This window comes from Anabrus simplex, chromosome 1, assembly GCF_040414725.1.
Source record: "Anabrus simplex isolate iqAnaSimp1 chromosome 1, ASM4041472v1, whole genome shotgun sequence".
Classification (NCBI taxonomy): domain Eukaryota; kingdom Metazoa; phylum Arthropoda; class Insecta; order Orthoptera; family Tettigoniidae; genus Anabrus; species Anabrus simplex.
In genome coordinates this window covers 1,255,686,055-1,255,710,902 of record NC_090265.1, presented here as the reverse complement: position 1 = coordinate 1,255,710,902, position 24,848 = coordinate 1,255,686,055, and the positions used below count along the sequence as shown (strand labels likewise).

Here is a 24,848-nt window from a genome sequence, read left to right as displayed (position 1 = left end):
TCTGTTATGTCTGCTGTTTTGGAGATATTTGCTGTCATTCTTGTGTTAATATGACTTTCAGTATTTCTAACACATTCATTTATTAATTCTTGACATTACATTAAAGACATAAATGTGTTATTTCTTGTGATACACCATATAGCCTATTTTCTTTGAACCCCCTTTTAAGCAAGAAATATCAATTGTTATGTCTGCTGTTTTGGAGATATTTGCTGTCATTCTTGTGTTAATATGACTTTCAGTATTTCTAACACATTCATTTATTAATTCTTGACATTACATTAAAGACATAAATGTGTTATTTCTTGTGATACACCATATAGCCTATTTTCTTTGAACCCCCTTTTAAGCAAGAAATATCAAAAACCCTCAGATTTGTTAAAAGGGATTCTACTGTATATTTAAAAAAAATCTGAAATAATGATATGTGACTATCATAATGACACTCCATTTGTCAATACCAAACATGGAAAAAATTGGATGTTGCACTCATCTAAGTATCCCGAGAGAGCATTTCCTTTAACACATTGGAGAAAGAAGCTCCAAAATATCAGGGTAAAAGCATGAAAACAGCTTTTCACCTCTGCAAACTCAAATCAGTCTTATGGCAGCCCAAATACTGCTACTATACCACAGCACTATGTCCTGAATGCTGAATGCTTGCCACTGACTCACCACAGTGAGACAGCAGGGATACAAATGAAAGAGAGAAAATTCCTAAGAAAGATCCCTGTCCAGCCCCGCGGTGTAGGGGGCAACGCGTCCGCCTGTCACCTGGTGGCCCCGGGTTCGATTCCTGGCTGGGCCAGGGGTTTTTAATTGTAAATGAGTAATATTCCTGCCCTGGGGACTGGGTTTCTGTGTCAACCTTAAAATTCCTTGCCTCACATTCAATACTCTACACTGTAACGTGCTCCCGATATATATATGTTTTCTTACCTCGTGCATATTCATCGCTAGTGACATTGGACTGCTACGTTTACCATCCATCTGTTGCCTTGTCTGTCTCACGAGTGTGTGTGTGCTTGCTTTCCTCTCCCCGCCACCCCCTGACATCATTGTTCCCGCACATTCCACGCCTGGCTCTCCGGCCTATATAAACTTGCCGTTTCGCCGTGATCATGGATCAGGTGTGTGCATTATGCTATTGTAAGCAGTGGGAGTTTTATAATCGTCGGCGGCTGGTCCGTGCTGACTTATTTAACCTGTGTGGGAACCTTCTACGTCTCACTGGGTGAGCAGACTCATGTTTTATTTTTACATATTCATGTTGATATTCTTTCTAGCTCCTCACAGACTTTGTTACAAATATCAAGCTTTTAAAATTTTGGTCCCTTTTGGACTTTACTTACACTATGGAGCACTTCCTTCATTTCTGTGAACATTGACAACTGTTATTGGGGAGTTTACCTTGGCGGACCAATAAGCGAGCTCAAACCTCACATCGTGTGTTGAAATGAACTTAACCTCCAACGGGGTTTTGCAGCCTGATCCCTGCCTGTTCCCTTAATGCCCTTACCTGTGTTTGTTTTTACTTTATCCATTTTCCCTACCTCTCCTTCTACCGGTGTATGACCTTGTTGCTTCCTATTCTTCTTCTATGAGAAATCAATAATGCACTAAACGATTAGTAATGGTCTGTGAATTTTTATAACTGTTCTTCTATTTAATGGTTTTAAAATTAATGTCAACTTGTTCTTCTAGTAAATGAAATTCGTTTTCGGGGGATTAAATATTGTGAAATATCGATGTGGTGGTTTCTTCGCATTGCTATCCCAATGTTTAATGAATGTATTATTCCACTAGTGATATTTTTTTTGAAGTATATTTAGGGTACGTCCTTGCTACGATATTGATACCATTGTAACTATTTGAATCTTGTCATCTGTTTATAATTCTCACAAAGCACTTGTACATACGCCTTATTTTCTTAATCTTCTAACATGTCTACTATTCCAGTACCTGACCTATACCAAAGATTATGAGTTTTAATTGCTATGTATCGTGTTTATAAGCTTTCTTTTGATGTTGTTACAATATATGTCATGATTCTTAAAACCTGATCCCTTGGGCTTATTATTTGTTTGGTGTCCCCTTTTCATTCCTATGCTCCTACTGCAGAATACCTCTGGGGAAGGGCCTTGATTTGTGTTCTGCGCGATTAACTATGCACTGGTTCGTGCACGTTTCCAGTTACTCTGCCTGACACGTAAACATTGTGCTCCATCATATGATTGAGGGAGACACTCCTCTCCTTTTTTTGAGAAAACGTGTTTTAGAACTGATCTATGCTAAAAACATAAATCGTAACAACACTTCTGCAATTCCACTTACATGCAGGTTCCTATCATATGGTGAAATTAGTGGCCAAAGATCTACAGAGGTCAATGCCATGACCAAATATCATTAACCCATATGCACCCACCCGCCCTTTGCTCTGACATTGCTAGGAATCCGCCAACTTATTAGTATGCAACCTGGGTGTTGCAAGCTTTTGGTTAAAACAGTATGGTGGGTGATTGATTGCGCGTATTATCACGGGACCTGTTTTATATTATTGAGAAATTCCACGCTATTCCTCATGACACAAAAAACAGAACAATTTAGAAATATAACACATAAAAAATCCCTTTTAAATCTTAAATTTTTCATTAACTTATCTCACCTCGGAAGTTCTTTAGTGTGTGTTATGGCCTTAATTACATGACATGAGCCTAACATTTGCCTGATTTGGAAATAAGGAACTAATGGGAAACAAATCACGAGTGAGCGAGTGATGAGATTCGAACCTATATCCCAAATACGAACTTACAGCCGTATGTCTCACTCGGTGTATTATTATTATTATTATTATTATTATTATTATTCAGTCTGAAGATTAGTGGTAAAGTGTTCATATCCAGTTAACAAGATCGTAGTTTCAAATCCGGCAGTCGCAATCGGATCATGAGGGGCAGGAGAAAATTCATTCGGCATTCCATGTCGTACGATATTACTACGCGAAAGATCTCTGGTGATATATTTCGTGTTCATTCATGCACAGGATCACTAATAACTTCTTCCTCTCTAACACTGCTGAAATCAGAGCCTGAAACATCAAATATGCTTTGAATTTCGTTATTACTGAGCATTTCGCGCGACCAAGCAACTTCCTTCTCAGCCATCTTGTCAACAACAGAATACAGATTTCTCAATCGATATTTTAATCTATTCTCTTTGCCTAAGAAGCATACCAGAGCACTCTGGTGACATTTTGAGACACCAAGAAAAGATTTCAATTAGAAATGTTTCCGGAAAAAACCAACAGATGTCACAAATGTCTCCAATATACGACCTTGCATCCCAGCGTACCAGTCCGCTTGTGGAGTCCTGGCCCAGGTGCTCGAGCACATACCAGTCCGCTTACGGGTGCATAGGGGTTAAAATAAAAGAGATCCCTGGTCCATATCAACATTTTTTGGATGAATGTTGCCTCAGGTCAAATGTAGAGCTGCACTCTAAATCTGAAAAGCTTTCCCCTGTTATGAGGAAGCACTGTCTTGAATGCCTAACACTTGAATATCTTGAAGAATTTTTGATCTTCTCATCTATTTATTTTTCTGTCTAAATTAGAGATCACAGCAGCACAGAATATCAAACATGTTTCACATATGTAGTAAGCAGGGGCACCGCATCCTTTGGGCATTTGGGGCTTAGTCCTGCATTAATACACTAGTGTCCAAAAGTTAAGCATAATCATAAACAAGGACATACCGCCTGATAGGAATGTCAGACGGATTGCTGAACAAATGGAAGCTAAATCACACACCATATATCACACAACTTGTCCAAAAAAAAAAAACAGTGTCAGAAAGGTTCTGATAGCTAAGGTACACCTTTGACAACAACTAACAAAACTTGGCAATATCTTCCACAACAAAATATGCTGTCAATAGGGTGTATGGTTACCCCTAACGGCCACACATGATTCGCAGCGACGTGGCATGCTCTCTATCAGATGGTCCAAGAGCTCTTATGGCAGTCGATCTCATTCCGCCGAAAAGGCAATGCGAAGGTCTTGGAGGGTCCTTGGTGTAGGCTGACGATATGCAATTCGCCTCCCCAATGCATCCCAGGCATGTTCTATACGATTCAGATCCACAGACCTCACTGGCCAGTCCATGCGATGAATTTCTTCCCCAGCCAGAATTTCATCCACCAGAGCAGCGTAGTGCGGTCGTGCATTATCGTCCATTAAGAGGAAGTCTGGACCAACCGCATCTCTGAAGAGTCAAACATGTGGTCTTAGTACCTCATCCCTGTATCTCCGAGCGTTAACAGTGTTCCTTGGACTACCCATGAAGATGTGCAGGTCCGTACGGCCATTCAACATGATGCCGCCCCACACCATGATGCCACCACCACCACCATAGTGGTCCCGTCCCACGATGCTCCCATGGTTGTATCGGCTACCTGGTTCTCTCCAGATTAATGTGCAACGGGTATCGTTTTGCAAACTGAAGCGGGATTCATCTGTGAAAAGCACATGCCTCCATTCATGGTCCAGTTTCGATGTTGACGGCTCCATAGTAAACAGGTCAGTCTCTGTGCTGGAGTGAGTGGGGCGCACACTGCTGGACGTCGGGTAAACAGCCTTGCTGTTCTGAGCCTCTGGTACACAGTTTGCCGGGCAACGGCAACCCCTGAGACGGCTGCAAGCTCCGCCAACAGTTGTCTTGTAGGTGCACTCCGATTTCGTCGGGCGGTTAAGGCCAGATATTGGTCCTGCTGTGGGGTGGTCACCCTTGGCCGACCTGGTACTGACCTACGACTAACATCTCCTGTGTGTCGAAATTGTCTCCAAAGCCTGGAAATGACACTTTGTGGCACATTCAAGGATACGGCGATTTCGGTCTGTGTCTGGCCTGCTTCCAGGCGGCCGAGTATGCTACCCTGCACAACGAGGTCCAAATGGTGTCATTGTGCCATTATGTTATCACGTTTACCATGAGGCTACACTCCGCACACTATTTCAGGGCAAACACGACTGAGGGAATATGGGGCGCAGGCACTGTCTGTGTTTACCTTGCGGTTACGACACTAGTCAAAGCAGGGAACACTTCTTTCCTATACAGAGCGAACACATAAGGTTGGTAGGTGCATATGTCGTGCAATTTGCGGTCTATTTCCTGTGGCCCTGCTTACTCGTAACTTATGCTTAACTTTTGGACACTAGTGTATTACTGTTCATTCATTATAATATATATTTCAACTTACTATAACGCAGTAGTACAGTGTGAGCCTCCTCAAGTTGTTGGTTATTCCTTGTGCTATGCCTAGGTGAGTTGATGATGCAATAGCCATGTCATGCTCTCAGTCTACAGCAAGCTTCCATATAGCGTGATTGCTTTTTATACAGCAGTAATTACTCAGTTTTGTGTATTTCATGGATTCTGAATTAAGTGCTGTAGATTTTTAAAGCATTTATCTGCTGGGAGAATGGAAAGAGATTTCTGCAAACAATTTTCTGGAGCACAAGTGCCAAACTGTTACAGAAATTCAAAACTGTGGGTTCAGTACAAAACAAAAAATGAGTTGAAAAACAGACTGTCTTAACTGACAAAAAAAATATATTCATGATACATATATAAAACTTGTGAGATGACCCGCCCCCCAACTGAAAATCTTTAAGGAAACAGCCATGTGTCACAGGTAAAGGGGAAAGGCTGCCTAACTGATGTCTTGTTGGGGCCAATTGAGTTTGGTTGCACCACACAAGCAAACTTCATAGGATATTCATTAGTATTACTATGCATTGGCATTTGTTGATCTGAGGAATGGGCCTGCACCTGTAGTAAAATGCTAATATAAATACAACAGACTTTTTATTGAAGAATTCATTTCAAATGTTAAGCGACTTAGATAAACTTAATGTTTAACAGTTAGAACTAGAATAAAATATAATACAAACTGAACTGACAAGAATCCTGACCAAGATTTGGGAAGAGGAAAAGCTGCCAAATTCCAGGGGAATATCACTACTATAAGAGACATATAAAATATTTTCAAAGGCGCTACTACACAGGGCAGAAAAACAATTGGAACCACAAATTGGTGAAAGAGAAGGGCAAGTCATGTGCAGAACAGATCCTGAACCTAAAATTGAACACTGCATACTAGAAACAGGGAAACAAGAAATTCGTGCTCACATTTGTGGACTTCAGAAAGGCCTACAATTCCATAGGAAGGGAAACAATGATTCATATCCTAGAAGAAATGGGTATAGATAGGAAGAAAAGAGAATAAACAGACAGTGACTGGAAAAACATTCAAGGTCAAATTCAGAGGGATCCTATCGGAATCTTTTGGGATTCAAACAGGGGTCATACAGGGAGATGGACTATCTCCCCTTATCTTCAACTGTGTTCTTGACTAAAAGATTAGAGAGTGGTGCCGTAAAATGCAAGGAATAGGTGGTACACGAATGGGATGCAAGAACAAAGCAATTGAAGTTGACTGTTTAGCCTTTGTGGATGACATTGTGGTTCTGTCAGTCAATAGAGGAGGCACAGAACCAAATTGCCCCACTCCAGGAAGAAGCAAGTAAGGCAGACCTACAGATCTCCTTCGAGAAGACACACTACATGACCAACACCATAACAGCATCCAGATGGCTGACAGTTGAGAGAGAAAGGGTTCAGAAGGTGGAGAAATTAAAATATCTGGGGGAGTGGATAGACAGTAACCTGTCAGAAAGAGAGGCACTGTTATGAAGAATAAACAAGATGAACTTGGCATATAAGCTAACTATGAACACTTATAACAACAACAAGAATATCTTGATCAATGCAAAACTCAGACACCATAAGACAGTGATCCTCCCGGAGGCTTTATATGCAGCTGAAAGTTTGAAGCTGATAAAAAAAGGATTGGTCAAGAAGTTGGGACTAGTGGAGAGAAAGATTCAGAGGAATATACTGGGACCCCAAAGAAGAGAGGATGGATCATACAGAAAGAAAGGAAACCAAGAACTATATCTCAAGATGGAAAAGACCTCAGATACCATCCGGAAGAGAAGAGCCATGTTCTTTGGACATATCTACAGAATGAACCCGGGAAGACTGAACAATCAAATAATAAGATTTTTTGAGACCAGTAAAACTACAGTGCGCTGGTACGAGGAGGTGAAGAAGGACCTGGAAGAAATGAGAATACAAGGAACAGAAATCAGCAACAGGGATGCTTACAAGTCGAGGATCAAGGCCACGAAGAGGTTTCAAGAAAAAGTTAGTTCCCGAACCCAAGTGCCATGAACAGAAGAAAGGAGGAGATTACAGCGTGAAAGGATGAAGGAGTACTGGCCGAGGATTAAAGACCAGAAAGAGATGAAGCCCAAATTTGAATTAACGTGGTCCATACTCGGACAAACCAAAAAAAAAAGAAGATAATACAAAGAAATAAAATACAGTAATTCAATCCCGATCAGTACAACAGAAAACTGTGTCTTACAGCTAGTGAGAATATAATCTCACTGTTTCAATTTAGCTGTTCATTGTTTGGTGTGAGTGAAGTGAAATACCTTTTGGAAAGAATTAATGTCCATGAACTCGGCCTTTCTCGGTTTGGAAACTTGCTTAAATTTAATTTGTATGCCAGAGAGGATGTATGATGATGCAAAGTTGTAGTTGCTTATCAAATTGAACTCATTCAAAAAAAAAGAGAAAATTTTGACCTGCATGCTAATCAGTTAGCCATGAAGCCAGACAACAAATTACTTCAATGTGTGTATAGAAAGGACATCAGCTATGCTTAACTACCAGCTGAGGAGACCACTGATATTCCTGTTGAGACAAATCTAGTCATTATTCTTTGTTTTGGATATGATTCCAAAATAGCAGAGCACTTTCATGGTCTTTATGCAACAAAATGAAAGATCTGCTGTAGAGATAACATGATGCATTCTATAAACATAAGAAATGAAGAACCTATAAAAGAGAAGTTAACAACCTAAGATAGGTTCAGATATTCATATGAAATTTTACTCCTTTTCTGACTACTTATAATTCTACACTATTCTATTCTATTCTATGCTGTAGTTTCATAGTAATAAGAATTTTTCTTGTAAACTGTTTCAGAAACAATGAACATATTCAATTGTAACAGCTGAATCTGAAAGGTGATTAATGTTCTAAAGACAGCACAGTACTGAAGAAAGAGCCTGGAGAAAAAGGAGGTTAAATATAGTGTCAGTGCTTCCTATGGTAAAAAGACAATTTCCTATAGGCCTACTGAAGATTTCAGCAATACGATTGTTTATAAGTCCACTGATGGAAGAATCAGGAGGCCGGTTGCCTGTTTTTCAAGTAAAGGTAAAGTAATTTTATGTGCAGTGAATTAAAATAAACCATGGCACTACAGCCCTGATGTGACTTGGCATACCAAGCAACTGCTGCTCAGCCCGCAGTCCTGCAGATTACGAGGTGACTCATGGTCAGTGCAACAAATCTTCTTGGCCATTATGTTTTATTTTTTAGACCGGGGTCATCATCTCACCATCAGATAGTTCCTCAATTATTATAATCACGTAGGCTGAGTGGACCTTGAACCAACCTGAGATCCAGGTAAAAATCCCTGATCTGGCCCGGGACCTCTGAGTGAAAGGCAGGCACGCTAACCCTAGATGATGGAGCCGGCATGTGCAGTGAATAAACTATGAAATTATATTTTGTACTCTGATGAAATATTTTTTAAATTAGCCCCAGACAAAATGAAGGTCACGAGACACCACTGGTACAAAGAACATGGGATGAGGACTATAATGACTGAACTACATGGTATGGGCTGCAATGTTAAGCTTGCATTTAGGCGGGAGTTCAATATCACCATCAGTTTTACCTTAAATAAGATCATGACACCTAGTCTTATCTTATTCCACAGTCAATAAAAACCTATCTGTAATGGAGAGGAACAAACAAGTGATGAAACATGTTATGTACTATATACAGTGACCACCAAACAAGAGTTTACAGCAAACTCAAGTGAGGCGCACATAGTGAGCTGACAGGAAGTACAGGCTGTATTCCTCCACTGAAGGGATGAGCAACTAGCCAGCTGGTGAGAGATAACAGCTTCTTTGTCCTGTAAGGTTCAGTCATTAGTAGACCTCTGCATTTGTGCTAGTGAGACACACGATTTACTTGATGTGCTCTATGATCGTTGTGATTATAAAGTGCACAATAACAATTATCCGTCATTTTTAAGAACATCATTCTGCAATGGGTGTTTACTGTTGAAATACATTTAAAAAAATAAATTGTATGACAGGTGTGTGAAGAAGTATTGCAAATGATTTCCAAAAAGTTTTACACCATCAAAAGCATACGTCCATGGTTTGTTTGAAAAGTGATGCACAACTGGATACATATTAAACAGGAAAAGGCATGATAAAAAGAAGGTGTTAACTGAAAAGCAGACAAGCAAGCCAGACTTCAGGTTAGCCCTCATAAAACATCTAGCCATTTAGCACAGGAGTGTAGTATCTCTCCCACCTCAGTGCTGAGAGCATTTAAAATCTGATTTTTTCCCCTATAAGGTTTCCATAGTGCATACGCTGAGGCACTGGAAAACAAAATTAGCAGAGAAATAAGTGAAATAACCAAAGATGAATTGCAATGTGACACAGAATTTCCTTCAAAGATGCTAGAGTTAAGAAATGGAAAATCACTGCTAGCTTTTCACTTCTTTCCTTTTCTTAAGATAATGAGGCTGTTTCCTAATTCGTCCTTGCTGAAAAGAACAGTGGCTGTCTCCAATGGTAAGGGCTGGTAGGGTTCTGGGGGCATACAGCCTGTCCTTGCCGTCAGCATGCAATACGCGCCTCGCTTGAATCCGCCATAAACTCTTGTTTGGTGGTCACTGTAGAAAGAGAGGAAAACCAGAAGGAACACATACTTTTTTTTCTTTTTTCTATTTGCTTTACACCGCACCAACACAGATATGTCTTATGGCAACGAGGAACACATACTAGGATAAACACAATTGACAGGGTTTGTCATCACCTCTTCTCTCTGAAAACCTGCTTTTCTTAGTGTAAGGTTAAACAGAGTGAAAATTAAATATGACTACAATGTTCTGAGTTCCTAAAATGGAATAACAACAGTGCAATTCTAAAATCAGGACTGGGGTATGTGCTCTAGGACATGACATAAAAGGCTATTCTAACATCTGCATTTGAAATATTATGTACTAAATTACTTTCACAATGACTTCTATGTGACTACTAAGCTGAAAATCACCGGGCCGAGTGGCTTAGATGGTTGAGGCGCTGGCCTTCTGATCCGAACTTGACAGGTTCGATCCTGGCTCAGTCCGGTGGTATTTGAAGGTCCTCAAATACGTCAGCCCCGTGTCGGTAGATTTATTGGCACATAAAAGAACTCCTGAGGGACAAAATTCCAGCACCTTGGCGTCTCCGAAAACCATAAAAGTAGTTGGTGGGACGTAAAGCAAATAACATTAATTAATGAATTAATGAAACCTACGTGATGTCAAAAAAGCAAGAAAGCAAACATGTTTTACATACCTTATTTTCAGGGAGAGAGGAAGTAGATTTAGACTGCTGACTGTTCTCTTGACAACCTAGATCTGACTCAAGAGCAGGTTTGTCAACACTTGCTAACTGAAGAGCAGGTTCATCAACATCTGTACACTGAAGTATAGGATTATCACTTGGTTTGTCCTGATCCAATGTTTTCTTCAATTCACAGCTGATGTGCCTCAATATTATTGCACCTGTGTCCATATCTGTATGGTTTCCATTCATCCTTTTCTGTAACCTAACATAAATGTTACACTTTTAAGCACAAATAGAATATCATTTTATACAGAGAAAGAGTTAAGGCTAGTTGGAGTACATGGAGGGGGATGGCAGGTATAGTCTGTGACAAGTCAAATTAAAATTAAAAATTTTAAAGACATCCGAGGCAAATGTGAGATATTCGTAACAGAGAAATGGTTCGACGAGGCATGCCAAGATGCAGTTAATGAAGAGGCAATATACGTTTAGATCTGCTGCTTGGAAGCGAGAGTCTAACCCAGACCTCTGTTTTGTCACATGTGACTCTGTTGGCAACCCTCTACTCATGATGAGAAAAGTTTTGGGGGACTTCCCAAATAGTCAACACAGACCAATCTTCCTTGAGATGGGCATCTCTGTTCCCTTAATTAGATCTTTCCCACGCCCACGCTGGAACTTTAAAAAGGCAAACTGGACGAAATTCTCTGAAGAGCTGGACAAATACATCAGATGCATTCCGGCAACCAGCGATAATTATCAGAGATTTGTAGGGCTTGTGAAATCTGTAGCCAAAAAGAACATCCCAAGAGGCTACAGGAAAGAATACGTTCCTGGATGGAGTGAACAGAGCGATGCCCTATACAAAGATTTTCTTGAAACAGGTGCCCATACAACTGGTGAGGAGCTATTACGGAGTCTGGATGAAAATCGTAGACAGAAATGGACAGAAACAGTAACTTGGATTTCTCTCATTCCAGTAGAGAAGCCTGGAGCCTACTGAGAAAACTTTGAGGAAGCTCAACAGGAGGTAGAGAGAAGTCAACTATCTCACCAAACAAAATAGCCTCCCATATTGTTTTAACTTCAAGGGTTACTAAAGATAAAAAACATACAAAAACTGTGAAAAAGAACCTAAGGATGCTTAAACGTACCTCTCCAACCTCTTCCGAGTACTCTGAAGCCTTCACGATTGATGAGGTTGATACAGCATTAAAGGACATGAAAGTTGGTAAGGCACCAGGTTTTGATGGAATACATCCTGAATTTATCGTAAATATGGGACGGAATGCGAGAAGGTGGTTGACATGCTTCTTTACCCACATACTTCTGACAGGTGTTCTTCCCAAGGAGTTTAAGATGACTAAAATCCTTGCCATATTGAAACCTGGCAAACCAAAAGATATACCACAAAGCTACAGACCGATTGCTCTCCTCAGTTGTTGCTATAAATTTCTTGAAAGACTACTATACAACAGAATCAGCATTGTAATTAATCAACATATCCCTATTGACCAAGCTGGTTTTAGGCAGAATCGTAGCTGTTGTGACCAAGTCCTTGCACTTACAACATGCATTGAAGCAGGATTTCAGCAACAGTTGAAAACCTCTGCTGTTTTTCTGGATCTTTCTGCTGCTTATGAAATGGTTTGGAGAGAAGGGCTGCTGTATAAACTTCTTTAGGTATTACCATGCAAAACCACGGTACAATTAATTGGAAACATGCTGAATAACAGACTCTTTCAGGTTGTTCTAGGGAATAGGACTAGCAAGCTGAGAAGATTGAACAATGGTCTCCCTCAAGGATCAGTCTTGGCTCCTCTCTTGTTCAATCTGTATATATAAGATTTGCCACCAACAAAATGTAGAAAATTTTGCTATGCTGATGATATAGCTTTAGCTACAAGTCATAGTAACCTGAAAGAAACGGAGAACATTTTAACTGATGACCTTTCCATTCTTAGTGACTATTTTCGGAAACGGAGACTCCAACCAAACACCAGCAAAACTGAGGTGTCCTGTTTTCATCTAAATAACAAAATGGCAAACTGTACTCTCCAAGCGTCTCTTAACAGTAAGGTCCTCAGACACAATAATTACCCAAAGTACTTAGGTATAACATTAGATCGGACACTCTCCTTCAGGCAACATCTAGTAAATACAGCAGCAAAGATTAGGAGTCGTAACAACATTCTGCAGAAGTTGTGTGGTACAACCTGGGGTGCTTCTGCAACTACCTTGAGATGTTCTGCCCTTGGTTTAGTTTTCTCTGTGGCAGAATATTGTGCTCCTGTGTGGATCAACAGCTGCCATGTGAAACTTGTGGACACTCAACTCAACAACACAATGAGGATTATTTCAGGTGTAATAAGATCAACTCCTACCCACCGGCTTCCTGTCTTGAGCAACATCATGCCCCTTCATTCCGTAGAGCACAAGCACTGTTGAGAGAATACTCCAAGATAAATGAGAACCGTGACTTGCTCATCCACTCCAATATTCCTGACCTTCAGAGGAACCGGTTGAAATCTAGACATCCGCCAGTTAAGTTCACTCAGAAGCTCACAGAAGACAATTTCAACCCCCTATGCCCAATGGAAGGAAGATTGGATCTCAAAAACAGGTGAACATCTCTGGCCTTTCTTCCCACCTAATTCGAGGTCTGATCTCCCAAGAAGAACTTGGACCATCCTTAATAGGATTCGATGTGGTCATGGTGTCTGTGCTGCTTCCCTGTATAAATGGGGAAAGATACAATCCCCTGAGTGTGACTGTGGTGCTCCTTTCCAAACCATCGAACACATTGTAAAGGAGTGTAGCAGAAGAGCCTATCCTGGAGATTGGTTTGATTTTCTAGAGGCCAATACAGAGGTTCTAGAATGGATAACATCTTTGGACATTAAAATATAATGTACTTGCTTTCTTGTTTCTGTATATATTTATATGCCATACGATAAATAAATAATAATAATGGTGTAATAAGTGGCTGTAGTCTAGTAAGACTGTAGATGTTGAGGAACTATACAGAGAAAAACGGAAAGAATGTAATAAATTAATTCGTAGAAAGAGAAAAGTCTATCTGAGACAACAAAAAGAATCAATCCAAGATGACTACAGAAACAGGAACATCTGCAAGATGTATGGAACTGTCAACACGATTAAAAAATTATTTTAACCAAAATCGAGTATTATGAGACATAAGTCTGGAAATTTCATTGCTGATCAGGACAAATGAGTAAATTACTGTAAGTAATACTTCGATTGTTTGCATCCGAGGCTCGTATAAGTGTTGAAAGTGATTGCAGTTACTCTCCAACTGACTTTAGAGAAGATTTTCTGTCAGGGTAATCTCCCTTAGCCTTTAGCAGTCCCCTGCCACATCTGCAAGGCAGCAGCTTCCAGCTGAATTTGTGTTATTTCCTACACAATGGCTTCAACAAGCCCCCCTAAGGGTGAAATCCTCTGCCCATAGCCATTGGTTCTCCCTTAGTTTATCAGGTTTGGTAACAGCCACCCAACCCTTGGCCAGACAGTCGCAGGTAGTACCGTCTACTGTCACATACGGTAGCAGGATATACCTGACCTGACAGCATGTGCAGACTCAGGTGGTTTGAGCATGTAATGAGGATGGAGCCAACAAGGACAGCATATGTTAACTTGGAGAGACATTTGGCAGCGAAACGGATGATGGGAAGACCAAGAACCCACTGGATGGACATTGTAAAGATGGACATTGCAGATCGGGGAAGGACACTGGAGGATGTCATTAACAACATAATGTATCTTAATACGACAGAATGGAAGAGGCTCACCAACAGTACCGGGAAACTGGAACTGTAAAAAGAAGATGATGATGATGATGATGATGATGATGAATACTTCGATTCCTTGCTGAATTGTGCTGATCTAGAAACCTGTATTGGTAAACCATCTAGTTCTCCATTAGAAGAACAAATACCAGAGCCATCATTTCAAGAAGAATTACAAAGTATTATACGTCTAAAAATCAATAAAGCTTCAGGCAGTGACAATATTCCTGCTGAGCTTATTAAACATGGTGGAGAAAGATTACATAAATACATATATAAGATCATTCTAAGGATATGGCACGATGAATTTATTCCAAAAGAATGGCGGGAATCACTTATTGTCCCAATTCATAAAGGAGGGGATAAGGAAGAATTTCAAAATTATCATCGTATATCTCCTGTAAACACGCCCTACAAAATTCTGTCTTTTTTTCTTTTACAGCATTTAAAACCATTTGCTGAGAATGTTATTGGGGACTATCAGAACGGTTTTCATAGTAACAGATCCACTACAGACAACATATTTGCAATTAAGGCTATTAATGGTAAGGTGTGGGAACACAAGGAGTCGGTTCATTATCTCTTTATAGATTTCTTCAAGGCATACGATTCAATCCATAGAGAAGGGCTGTGGAACATCACGATGGAGTTTGGCTTTCCCATAAAATTAATTAACATGTGCAAACCATGTATGGATGATAATGTTAGCTGTGTTTTGCTCACAGGCAGGAAATCAAGTTCCTTCCAGAATAAAACTGGTCTGAGACAAGGGGATGCACTATCTCCTCTTCTATTCAATATTACAGTGGAGAAGATTATCAGGAAATTAGCTCTTGTACCTGCTGGCATCATATTGGGGAGACAACATAAAGTTCTTGCATATGCAGATGATATTGTTCTTATTGGCCACAATGAATTAGAAATTAGGCAGTTATGTGTGGAACTAGAGGAAATGGCAGCAAAAATTGGCTTACGGGTAATTGATAAAAAGACACATTACATGGTTGTACAGAAACCAAATCATGAGAAGGTTGACAGACTGCCTTTGAAGATTGGGAAATATATATATATTGAAAAGAGTAGAGGAGTTTAAATTCCTTGGTGTATTAATCGATGGGTAAAATCAAAGGCAACAGTAACATCATGCTACAATTAAGAATGCAAATAAGGCATTTTACTCTATTTTACTTCATTTTGTTCCAACATTGAATGTGCAATATCAGCAACAGTTTCACAACCAAAGACTATAACGCTTGTAATGCGTTGCAACATACCACCATATGTTTGACCTACTCTTCATTTTTATGTGTGAAAGTGTCACTATATGTATATCATATTGTACATATATTGTTTGTAGTAATATAATGTTACTTGCCCAGTTTGCAATTTTAAGCTGAAGATAACACTCTTACGTGTCGAAACTGGTACTATGAATAAATAAATAACATGTTGTAAACTAATATCTTGTACGACATATATTTAGTATTGAATAGGTGGAACCTTCATTCAAATTTTAACAGTGTACAATACAATCATTTGACCAGTACTTCTGTATGGTTCCGAGACATGGAGTATAACCAAGAAAGAGCAGCAGCAGTTGCAAGTCTTTGAGAATAAAGTTCATTTAAAAATATTTGGCCCATGGTTTGATCCTATCTCTCAAAGCTGACAGAAAAGATCTAATTATGAGATTCACACCCTCTCTCAACAACACACTATAATGGATGTGATAGAATCCAACAGACTGTGGACATGTACTGAGGATGCAGGAGAACAGAGCACCAGTAGATCTATACAAGGGATCTCTTACTGGGAAAAGACCTTCAGGAAGACCCGGAAGCACCTGGAAGAAGGAGATCAACAAGGTATGCTGAACCTCCAAATTGATAACTGGGAACAGCAGGCTCAACATTGAAGAGGATGGAAGAGGATTGTGAAATCAACACAGGAACTTCACATCCCTCAGAAGCCTAGTGAGTGAATGAGTGAGTGATTTAAAAGACAGCAATCCATCCAGTAATAATATATGGGACAGAGAATGAGCTTTGAGGAATATGGAAGAGGAGTTGTCAGATAGGTCAGAAATGAGAATATTACAGTGGACAATAGGAATCTCTTTAAAGGAAAGGAGAAAAAACAATATCAGAAAAACTGCAGGATTGGAGAAAAAATAAATGATATTCTGAAACAGTAAAGAGAGAGAGAGACAGTAAAAAAGGAGGTATGGCCATGTCCTCCTCTGCGAACCATGTGACCTTGCTGCGGTGGGGAGGCTTGAGTGTCCCAATGATGCAGATAGCCGAGCCGCAGGTGCAACCATATCGGATGGGTATCTGTTGAGAGACCAGACTAACGAATGGTTCATCGAAAGGGGGGTAGCAGCCTTTCGATAGTTGCAAGGGCGGCAGTCTAGATGATTGACTGATACGGCCTTGTAATAAAACTCAACATGGCTTAGCTGTGTTGATACTGCTACACGGCTGAAAGCAATGGGAAACTACAGCCGTAACTAACTCCCGAGGACATGCAGCTCTCTCTGTATGAATGATGTACTGATGATGGCTTCCTCCCGGGTAAAATATTCCGGAGGTAAACTAGTCCCCCATTCGGATCTCCGGGTGGGGACTACACGAGAGGGGGCGATCATCAGGAAGATGGATACTGACATTCTGCGAGTCGGAGCGTGGAATGTTAGAAGTTTGAATCGTTGTGGTAGGTTAGAGAACCTGAAAAGGGAGATTGATAGGCTAAAGTTAGATGTAGTTGGTATAAGTGAAGTACGTTGGCAGGAAGAAAAGATTTTTGGTCAGGCGACTACCGAATTATCAACACAAAATCAAACAGGGGAAATGCAGGAGTTGGTTTAATAATGAATAAGAAAATAGGGCAGCGGGTAAGCTACTACGACCAGCATAGTGAAAGATTATTGTCGTCAAGATAGACACCAAACCAATACCCAGCACAATAGTGCAGGTCTATATGCCTACTAGTTCAGCGGATGATGAAGAAATCGAAAGAATATATGAGGAGATAGAAGATTTAATAGAATATGTAAAAGGTGACGAGAATCTAATTGTGATGGGAGACTGGAATGCAGTGGTAGGCCAAGGAGGAGAAGGTAATACAGTAGGAGAATTTGGATTGGGACAAAGGAACAAAAGAGGAAGTCGGCTGGTTGAATTCTGCACTGATCATAATTTAGTCCTTGCCAATACTTGGTTCAAACACCACAAACGACGGCTGTATACGTGGACGAGACCTGGAGACACCGGAAGGTATCAAATAGACTTCATTATGATTAGGCAGAGATTCAGAAACCAGGTGTTGGATTGCAAAACTTTCCCAGGAGCAGACGTGGACTCTGACCATAACTTATTGGTCATGAAATGCCATCTGAAGTTGAAGAAATTGAAGAAAGGAAAGAATGCAAAAATATGGGATCAAGACAAGTTGAAAGAAAAGAGTGTGAGGGGTTGTTTCAAGGAACATGTTGCACAAGGACTAAATGAAAAGGCTGAAGGAAACACTATAGAGGAAGAGTGGAGAGTCATGAAGAATGAAGTCAGTAGGGCTGCTGAAGAAATGTTAGGAAGGAAGAAAAGATCAACTAAGAATCAGTGGATAACTCAGGAGATACTAGACCTGATTGATGAACGACGAAACTACAAGAATGCTAGAAATGAAGAGGGCAGAAAAGAATACAGGCGATTAAAGAATCAAGTGGATAGAAAGTGCAAGGTAGCTAAGGAAGAATAGCTGAAGGAGAAGTGCAAGGATGTCGAAGGCTGTATGGTCCTGGGTAAGGTAGATGCTGCATACAGGAAAATCAAGGAAACCTTTGGAGAAAGGAAATCTAGGTGTATGAATATTAAGAGCTCAGATGGAAAGCCACTTCTAGGGAAAGAAGACAAAGCAGAAAGATGGCAGGAGCATATCCAACAGTTGTATCAAGGTAAAGATGTAAATAATTTGGTTCTGGAACATGAAGAGGCTGTTGATGCTGATGAAATGGGAGACTCAATTTTGAGGTCAGAGTTTGACAGAGCTGTGAGTGACCTCAATAGGAACAAGGCACCTGGAATTGATGACATTCCCTCTGAATTACTGACTGCCTTAGGAGAAACCAGCATGGCAAGGTTATTTCATTTAGTGTGCAAGATGTATGAGACAGGAGAAGTCCCATCCGATTTTCGGAAGAATGTTGTTATACCTATTCCGAAGAAAGCCAGTGCTGACAGGTGTGAAAACTACCGCACCATTAGTTTAGTATCTCATGCCTGCAAAATTTTAACACATATTATTTACAGAAGAATGGAAAAACAAGTTGAAGCTGAGTTGGGAGAAGATCAATTTGGCTTCAGAAGAAATGTAGGCACACGTGAAGCAATACTGACTTTACGTCTGATCTTAGAGGATCGAATCAAGAAGGACAAGCCCACGTACATGACATTCATGGATCTAGAAAAGGCATTCGATAATGTTGATTGGACCAAGCTATTTATGATTCTGAAGATGATAGGGATCAGATACCGAGAACGAAGAATTATCTACAATCTGTATAAAAATCAGTCTGCAGTGATAAGAATCGAGGGCTTTGAAAAAGAAGCAGCAATCCAGAAAGGAGTGAGGCAAGGCTGCAGTTTGTCCCCTCTCCTTTTCAATGTTTACATAGAACAGGCAGTAAAGGAAATCAAAGAGAAATTTGGAAATGGAATCACAGTCCAAGGAGAGGAAATCAAAACCTTGAGATTTGCCGATGATATTGTTATTTTATCTGAGACTGCAGAAGATCTTGAGAAGTTGCTGAATGGTATGGATGAAGTCTTGGGTAAGGAGTACAAGATGAAAATAAATAAGTCCAAAACAAAAGTAATGGAGTGCAGTCGAACGAAGGCAGGTGATGTAGGAAATATTAGATTAGGAAATGAAGTCTTAAAGGAAGTAGATGAATATTGTTACTTGGGTAGTAAAATAACTAACGATGGCAGAAGTAAGGAGGACATAAAATGCAGACTAGCACAAGCAAGGAAGAGCTTTCTTAAGAAAAGAAATTTGCTCACTTCAAACATTGATATCGGAATTAGAAAGATGTTTTTGAAGACTTTCGTGTGGAGCGTGGCATTGTATGGAAGTGAAACATGGACGATAACTAGCTCAGAAAGAAAGAGAATAGAAGCTTTTGAAATGTGGTGTTACAGAAGAATGCTGAAGGTGAGATGGATAGATCGAATCACGAATGAAGAGATATTGAATCGAATTGGTAAGAGGAGATCGATTTGGCTAAATTTGACGAAAAGAAGAGATAGAATGATAGGACACATCTTAAGACACCCAGGACTTGTTCAGTTTGTTTTTGAAGGAAGTGTAGGTGGTAAGAACGGTAGGGGTAGACCAAGGTATGAATATGACAAGCAGATTAGAGCAGATGTAGGATGCAATAGTTACGTAGAAATGAAAAGGTTAGCGCAGGATAGAGTGGCATGGAGAGCTGCATCAAACCAGTCTATGGACTGATGACTCAAACAACAACAATGGCCATGTATTGCGGTCTGAAGCGAATGCACCAATCAAGAGAGCATGGTCTGAAGAATTTCAGGGTACCAGATCTAGAGGAAGAGGAAGGATCAGATGGCAAGACATTGTACAAAATGATATGCTGGCTAAAGAAATGACCAAAGAAGATACAAGAGATAGGACAAGATGGAACAGAATCATCATGCCACCCTATCACTAATAAGGAATATTGTGGCCAAAGAGAAAGAAGAATAAGGAGAATAATAATAATAATAATAATAATAATAATAATAATAATAATAATAATAATAATAATAATAATAATAATAATAATAAGACATTAACTAGAATGCCTACTCTAAAGGTATTTGATTGCATACCAACCAACCACCCACCCACCCACCAACCCATCTTCATTTAAGACTGTCACCCAGGTGGCAGAATTCCTACCAATTGTTACCTCGACTTTTCTTAAATGATTTCAAAGAGCTTGGAAAACTATCAAACATTTTCCTTGATAAATTATTCACTCCCTAATTCCTCTTCCTATAAATGAATATTTGCCCCAATTAGTCCTCCTGAATTCACACTTTATCTTTATATTGTGATCCTTCCTACCTTTACAAGCTCCAGGCAAGCTTCTTCATCTTCTAATGTAATTCCATGGCATCTCCCCAATGATAGCTCAGAATATACTGCTTAGTCAAGCAGGTCATCTCCTTAATCCCAAGCCTTCCTAGCCTAAACTATGGAACATTTTTGTAACAATACTCTTTTGTTTGTAATCACCCAGAACAAATCGTGCAGCTTTCTTTTGGATCTTTTCCGGTTTTCATATCAAGTAATCCTGGTATGGGTTCCATACACTGGAACCATACTCTAATTGGGGTCTTACCAGAGACTTATACGCTCTCCTTTACATCCCCTAAGTACCCTCATAACTCATAACCGTTTGAAGCAATCTGTAATCTTTATTTACAGTCCCTTTTATGTGATTACCCCAATGAAGATCTTTCCTTATATGAAGGTCAATCAAACATAAACAAGATTTTTGTTCCTGAACATCAACAGTTGGTAGGACAGGCCCCGCACTTCTGCTCTGCTTAGGGAGGACCGTTAGGAGTGGGGAGAGCGTGCTGTTAGATATTTCCCGCCGCTTTGTCAGTAACATTCACTATGTCGGAGCAACAGGTGCACCCTTCCACTGAGCAACGCATAATTATAAAATTTATTGCTCATGAAGGAGTTACATTGGCGGAAATTTGCCAGAGATTGACTGTACAATTCGGTGATCAAACATTGTCAAGGATGCGTGTGTTTGCCTGGTATAAAAAGTTCAAGGAAGGATGAGAACGTGTAGAAAATCAGCAACACGATCGCCGTCTTCGGACCAGCATTACAAACAAAAACATTTGTGCGGTTAAAGACATTATTGACAACGATCGAAGGGCGAGAATATCAGAAATTGCAGAACAAGTCAGAGTCAATTATAGGAGCTGTCAAAGAATCATCACAAACAACCAACAGTTCCGTAAAGTGTGTTCCAGATGGGTCCCTCGCCTTTTGACCGAAAATCTGAATTTGAGACGTTTGGAAGTCTGTCAGAGGCTTACAGCAAGGTTTACGGAAGAAGGTGATGAGTTAGATCGTCACCTGCGACGAAACATGGGTCCACCACTACACTCCCGAATCCAAACAAGCCAGTAAGGAGTGGTGGAGGAAAGGGGAGGCAGCATCAGTGAAAGACAAGACTCGATGTCAGCTGGCAAGGTGCTTGCAACCGTTTTTTTCAATCGGCGAGGCATTTTGCTGATTGATTTTTTGCATGATCAACGCAAAATCAATGCCGCTTACTACTGCAAGCTCGTGAACAAGGCGAGGGTTGCATATCGCCGCAAAAGACGAGACCAACCGATTCGACAGGTCATCCTCCTTCACAACAATGCGCGCTCCTAACTGAAGCTCTTTCTCCAAGCTACAAGTAATGCACTGGACTACAATTGATCATTCTCCTTACAACCTGGACTTACCGCCCTGCGATTTCCATTGGTTCGGACAGCTTGAAGAAGCTCAAGGAGGACAACGATTTGAAGATGATGAGAGTGTGGAAGCCTTCATGTGCAACTGGCTGTTGACATGACCCTGTTCTTTTTACGATGAGGGCATCATAAAGCTGCCCATATGGTGGGACAAATGCATTTCCAAAGCAGGAAACTATGTGGAAAAATAAATTGTAATTGCCTTGTGTTTTTCAATAAATGAATTTAAATTTTAAAAAATCCTGTTTATATTTCATCCCCCTTGTATTAACACCTAGGTACTTGCAGCGAATCCCTGAACTCGATGAGGTACTTTCACCCCATCAAGGCAGTAAGTAAAACTGAGAGGTCTTCTCCTCTTGGTGAAACTTACAACCAGATTTTTCATTCCGTTTACCATCTGATGTCCACCTCACTAAATTGTTGAGGTATTTTGGTAGTCATTCACAATCTTGTATACTTCTTTTTCTTTCACTTTTATGACCACATACAAACTCTTTGAAGGAACTGTTTGGGCCTTGAGGTTCTCCCAGTACTTTTTCATAGATTCTGATCTTCGTGCCCTTTCTGGTGTTGAAAATATTTACTACAATATTCACTTATTTACCATGCTACACAGTTCTTTAGCCATATCATTTATATACACAAAAAAATATAAAGGTCTAATAATACTGCATTGTGGGACACCCATCTTAATCATGACAGGACAAGATAAAGCTTCACCTACTCAAATTTTCTATGTTGCATTTTCTAGAAATTTAGCCACTCATTCAAGCACTCTTGTCTAGTTCAATAGCTCTCATTTTTGTCAGTAGTCTGCCCTGATCTACCCTATCTATTTTTTGCTAGCTGCTTTACATCGCACCGACACAGATAGGTTTTATGGCGACGATGGGACAGGGAAGGGCTAGGAATGGGAAGGAAGCGGCCGTGGCCTTGATTAAGGTACAGACCCAGCATTTGCCTGGTGTGAAAATGGGAAACCACGGAAAACCATCTTCAGGGCCGCCAACAGTGGGGTTTGAACCTACTATCTCCTGAATACTGGATACTGGCCGCACTTAAGCGACTGCAGCTATCGAGCTCGGTGATCTACCCTATCAAAAGCCTTGGTAGGTCAATAGCAATACAGTCCATTTGACCTCTTGAACATTTATCCAACTTCTCCCTTGGTAAATTGTCACAATCCCTAATTCCTCTTCAATAAACAAATGTTTGCCCAAATTTATCCTCTTCAATTCCAATTTTACCTTCATATTATGAACTTTCCTACTTTTGAAAACCTCATTCAAACTTATTTGTCTACTAATGTCATCCACACAATTTCTCCACTGACACCTTGAACATGCTGTTTAGCTGAACAGCTCATCTCCTTACTCCAAACTCGTACCAATCCAAACACAATTATTTCATTGGAATCGCCCACAACATATCAAGCTGTTTTCCTTTGGATCTTTTCCAATTCTCAAATCAAATAATTCTGGTGAGGATCTCATACATTGGAACTATACTCTAATTGGGGTCTTACTAGCAATTTGTAAGCCATCTCCTTCACATTGTTACTACAACCCCTAAATACATTGTAATCATATGAAGAGATCTGCAACCTTTACTTACAATCCTGTTACTGTGATTACTGTAATTACTGTACCTCAATGAAGATCTTTCCTTATATTAACATCTAGGTCATTACAGTGACCCTCCATGAGGTACTTTCACTCCTTCAACACTATAATTAAAACTCAGAGGACTTTTCCTCTTGGTTAAACTTGCAACCTGACTTTCCATCCCATTTACCATCATACTGTTATTTACTGTCTATCTGACAACACTGTCAAGGTCCAGTATTGTGCAGAAATCAGAATGCTCTATTGTCTTGTCCATCTACTGAAACTATGAGAACTATGTTTTGTTATGTCATGGGTACCTCTTCAAAGCCATATTAAAAGTTACCAAGAAATTGAAATAAATACTGAATTGATGTATAATTCCATGTCAAACTTTATGATGTACAGATATATGGAAGAAATCTATAGCCGAGGATGAAAGAATTACAATTTAAAAATTTTCAGGAGAAGAGCAGTTACATCATTGCCTCTCAAAAATACACCTGTTACATAATTTTTATGAAAATTGGTGTGTACATAATTCTTACATCATTTATTAAATCTGAAAAAGAGTTACAACTTAAAATGACCCTTTCGAATTAAGCAGAGTGACTAATGTCAAAACCGTTAGAAGTGCTTCCTGGCATGAATACATTAGATTTGTTGTTGTATCACTTTCAGAGGTTGTAGAGGTCGAAATAAGCTATGCATTGATGGTAAAATCTCAACAATGTGTTTTTAAAGATTGTATCTCTTTCGTTCTCAGCCATTAAAATCATCTTTTCAACTTCAGCCGAAGTTAGATTAAGAAGGTTTGGATGGACCACCAATGAACAGTTAAGGATAAGTTGGAGAAAGAACTTGAGGGCAAGAGATCAAGGGATACGCCAAAGACAGGCTAACCAAATATAGAACCTGGAGACAGGGATCTGTATAATAATAGACCCAAGAGTGCTTGTGTACTACTCCCAAGCAACTGGAGTCAATTTACGATTATTATCAGTTACTGTGTCATTCAGTTATCTTGGAACCGGAGCAGCGTCTGGGAGTGACTAAGCTGACAGCTGTGCACAAAGGAAGAATGCCTGTGGGGACTACCGGTTTTCTCACAACACCATTTGTCTCGTGTTTCAGTGAGAGCAACACCTGTGTTCGATGTGAAGCGAAAATAAATGGAAAAAAATTAAAATAATAAGCCTAATTATTCTGTTCTACATTACGTGTTTATTTATGATTTGTATGTTCAGAATCTGCTTGTGCTGCGAGATTATCTCAAAAGAAATTCCCAGATGTTTGAGCTCCAAGTCATGGGATGGTTCAGAGATTA

At 39.9% G+C, this 24,848-nt stretch overlaps 1 protein-coding gene across 1 annotated transcript in view; it reads right to left on the bottom strand.

Moving 5' to 3' along the window:
• Positions 1-24,848, bottom strand: part of LOC136858625 (centrosomal protein of 120 kDa) — a 453,009-nt gene that overhangs the window by 8,504 nt on the left and 419,657 nt on the right. Inside the window, exon 14 of the mRNA XM_068228779.1 lies at positions 10,562-10,814. Coding sequence (XP_068084880.1) covers positions 10,562-10,814 — 253 coding nt within the window. The remainder of the gene's footprint in view (positions 1-10,561; positions 10,815-24,848) is intronic.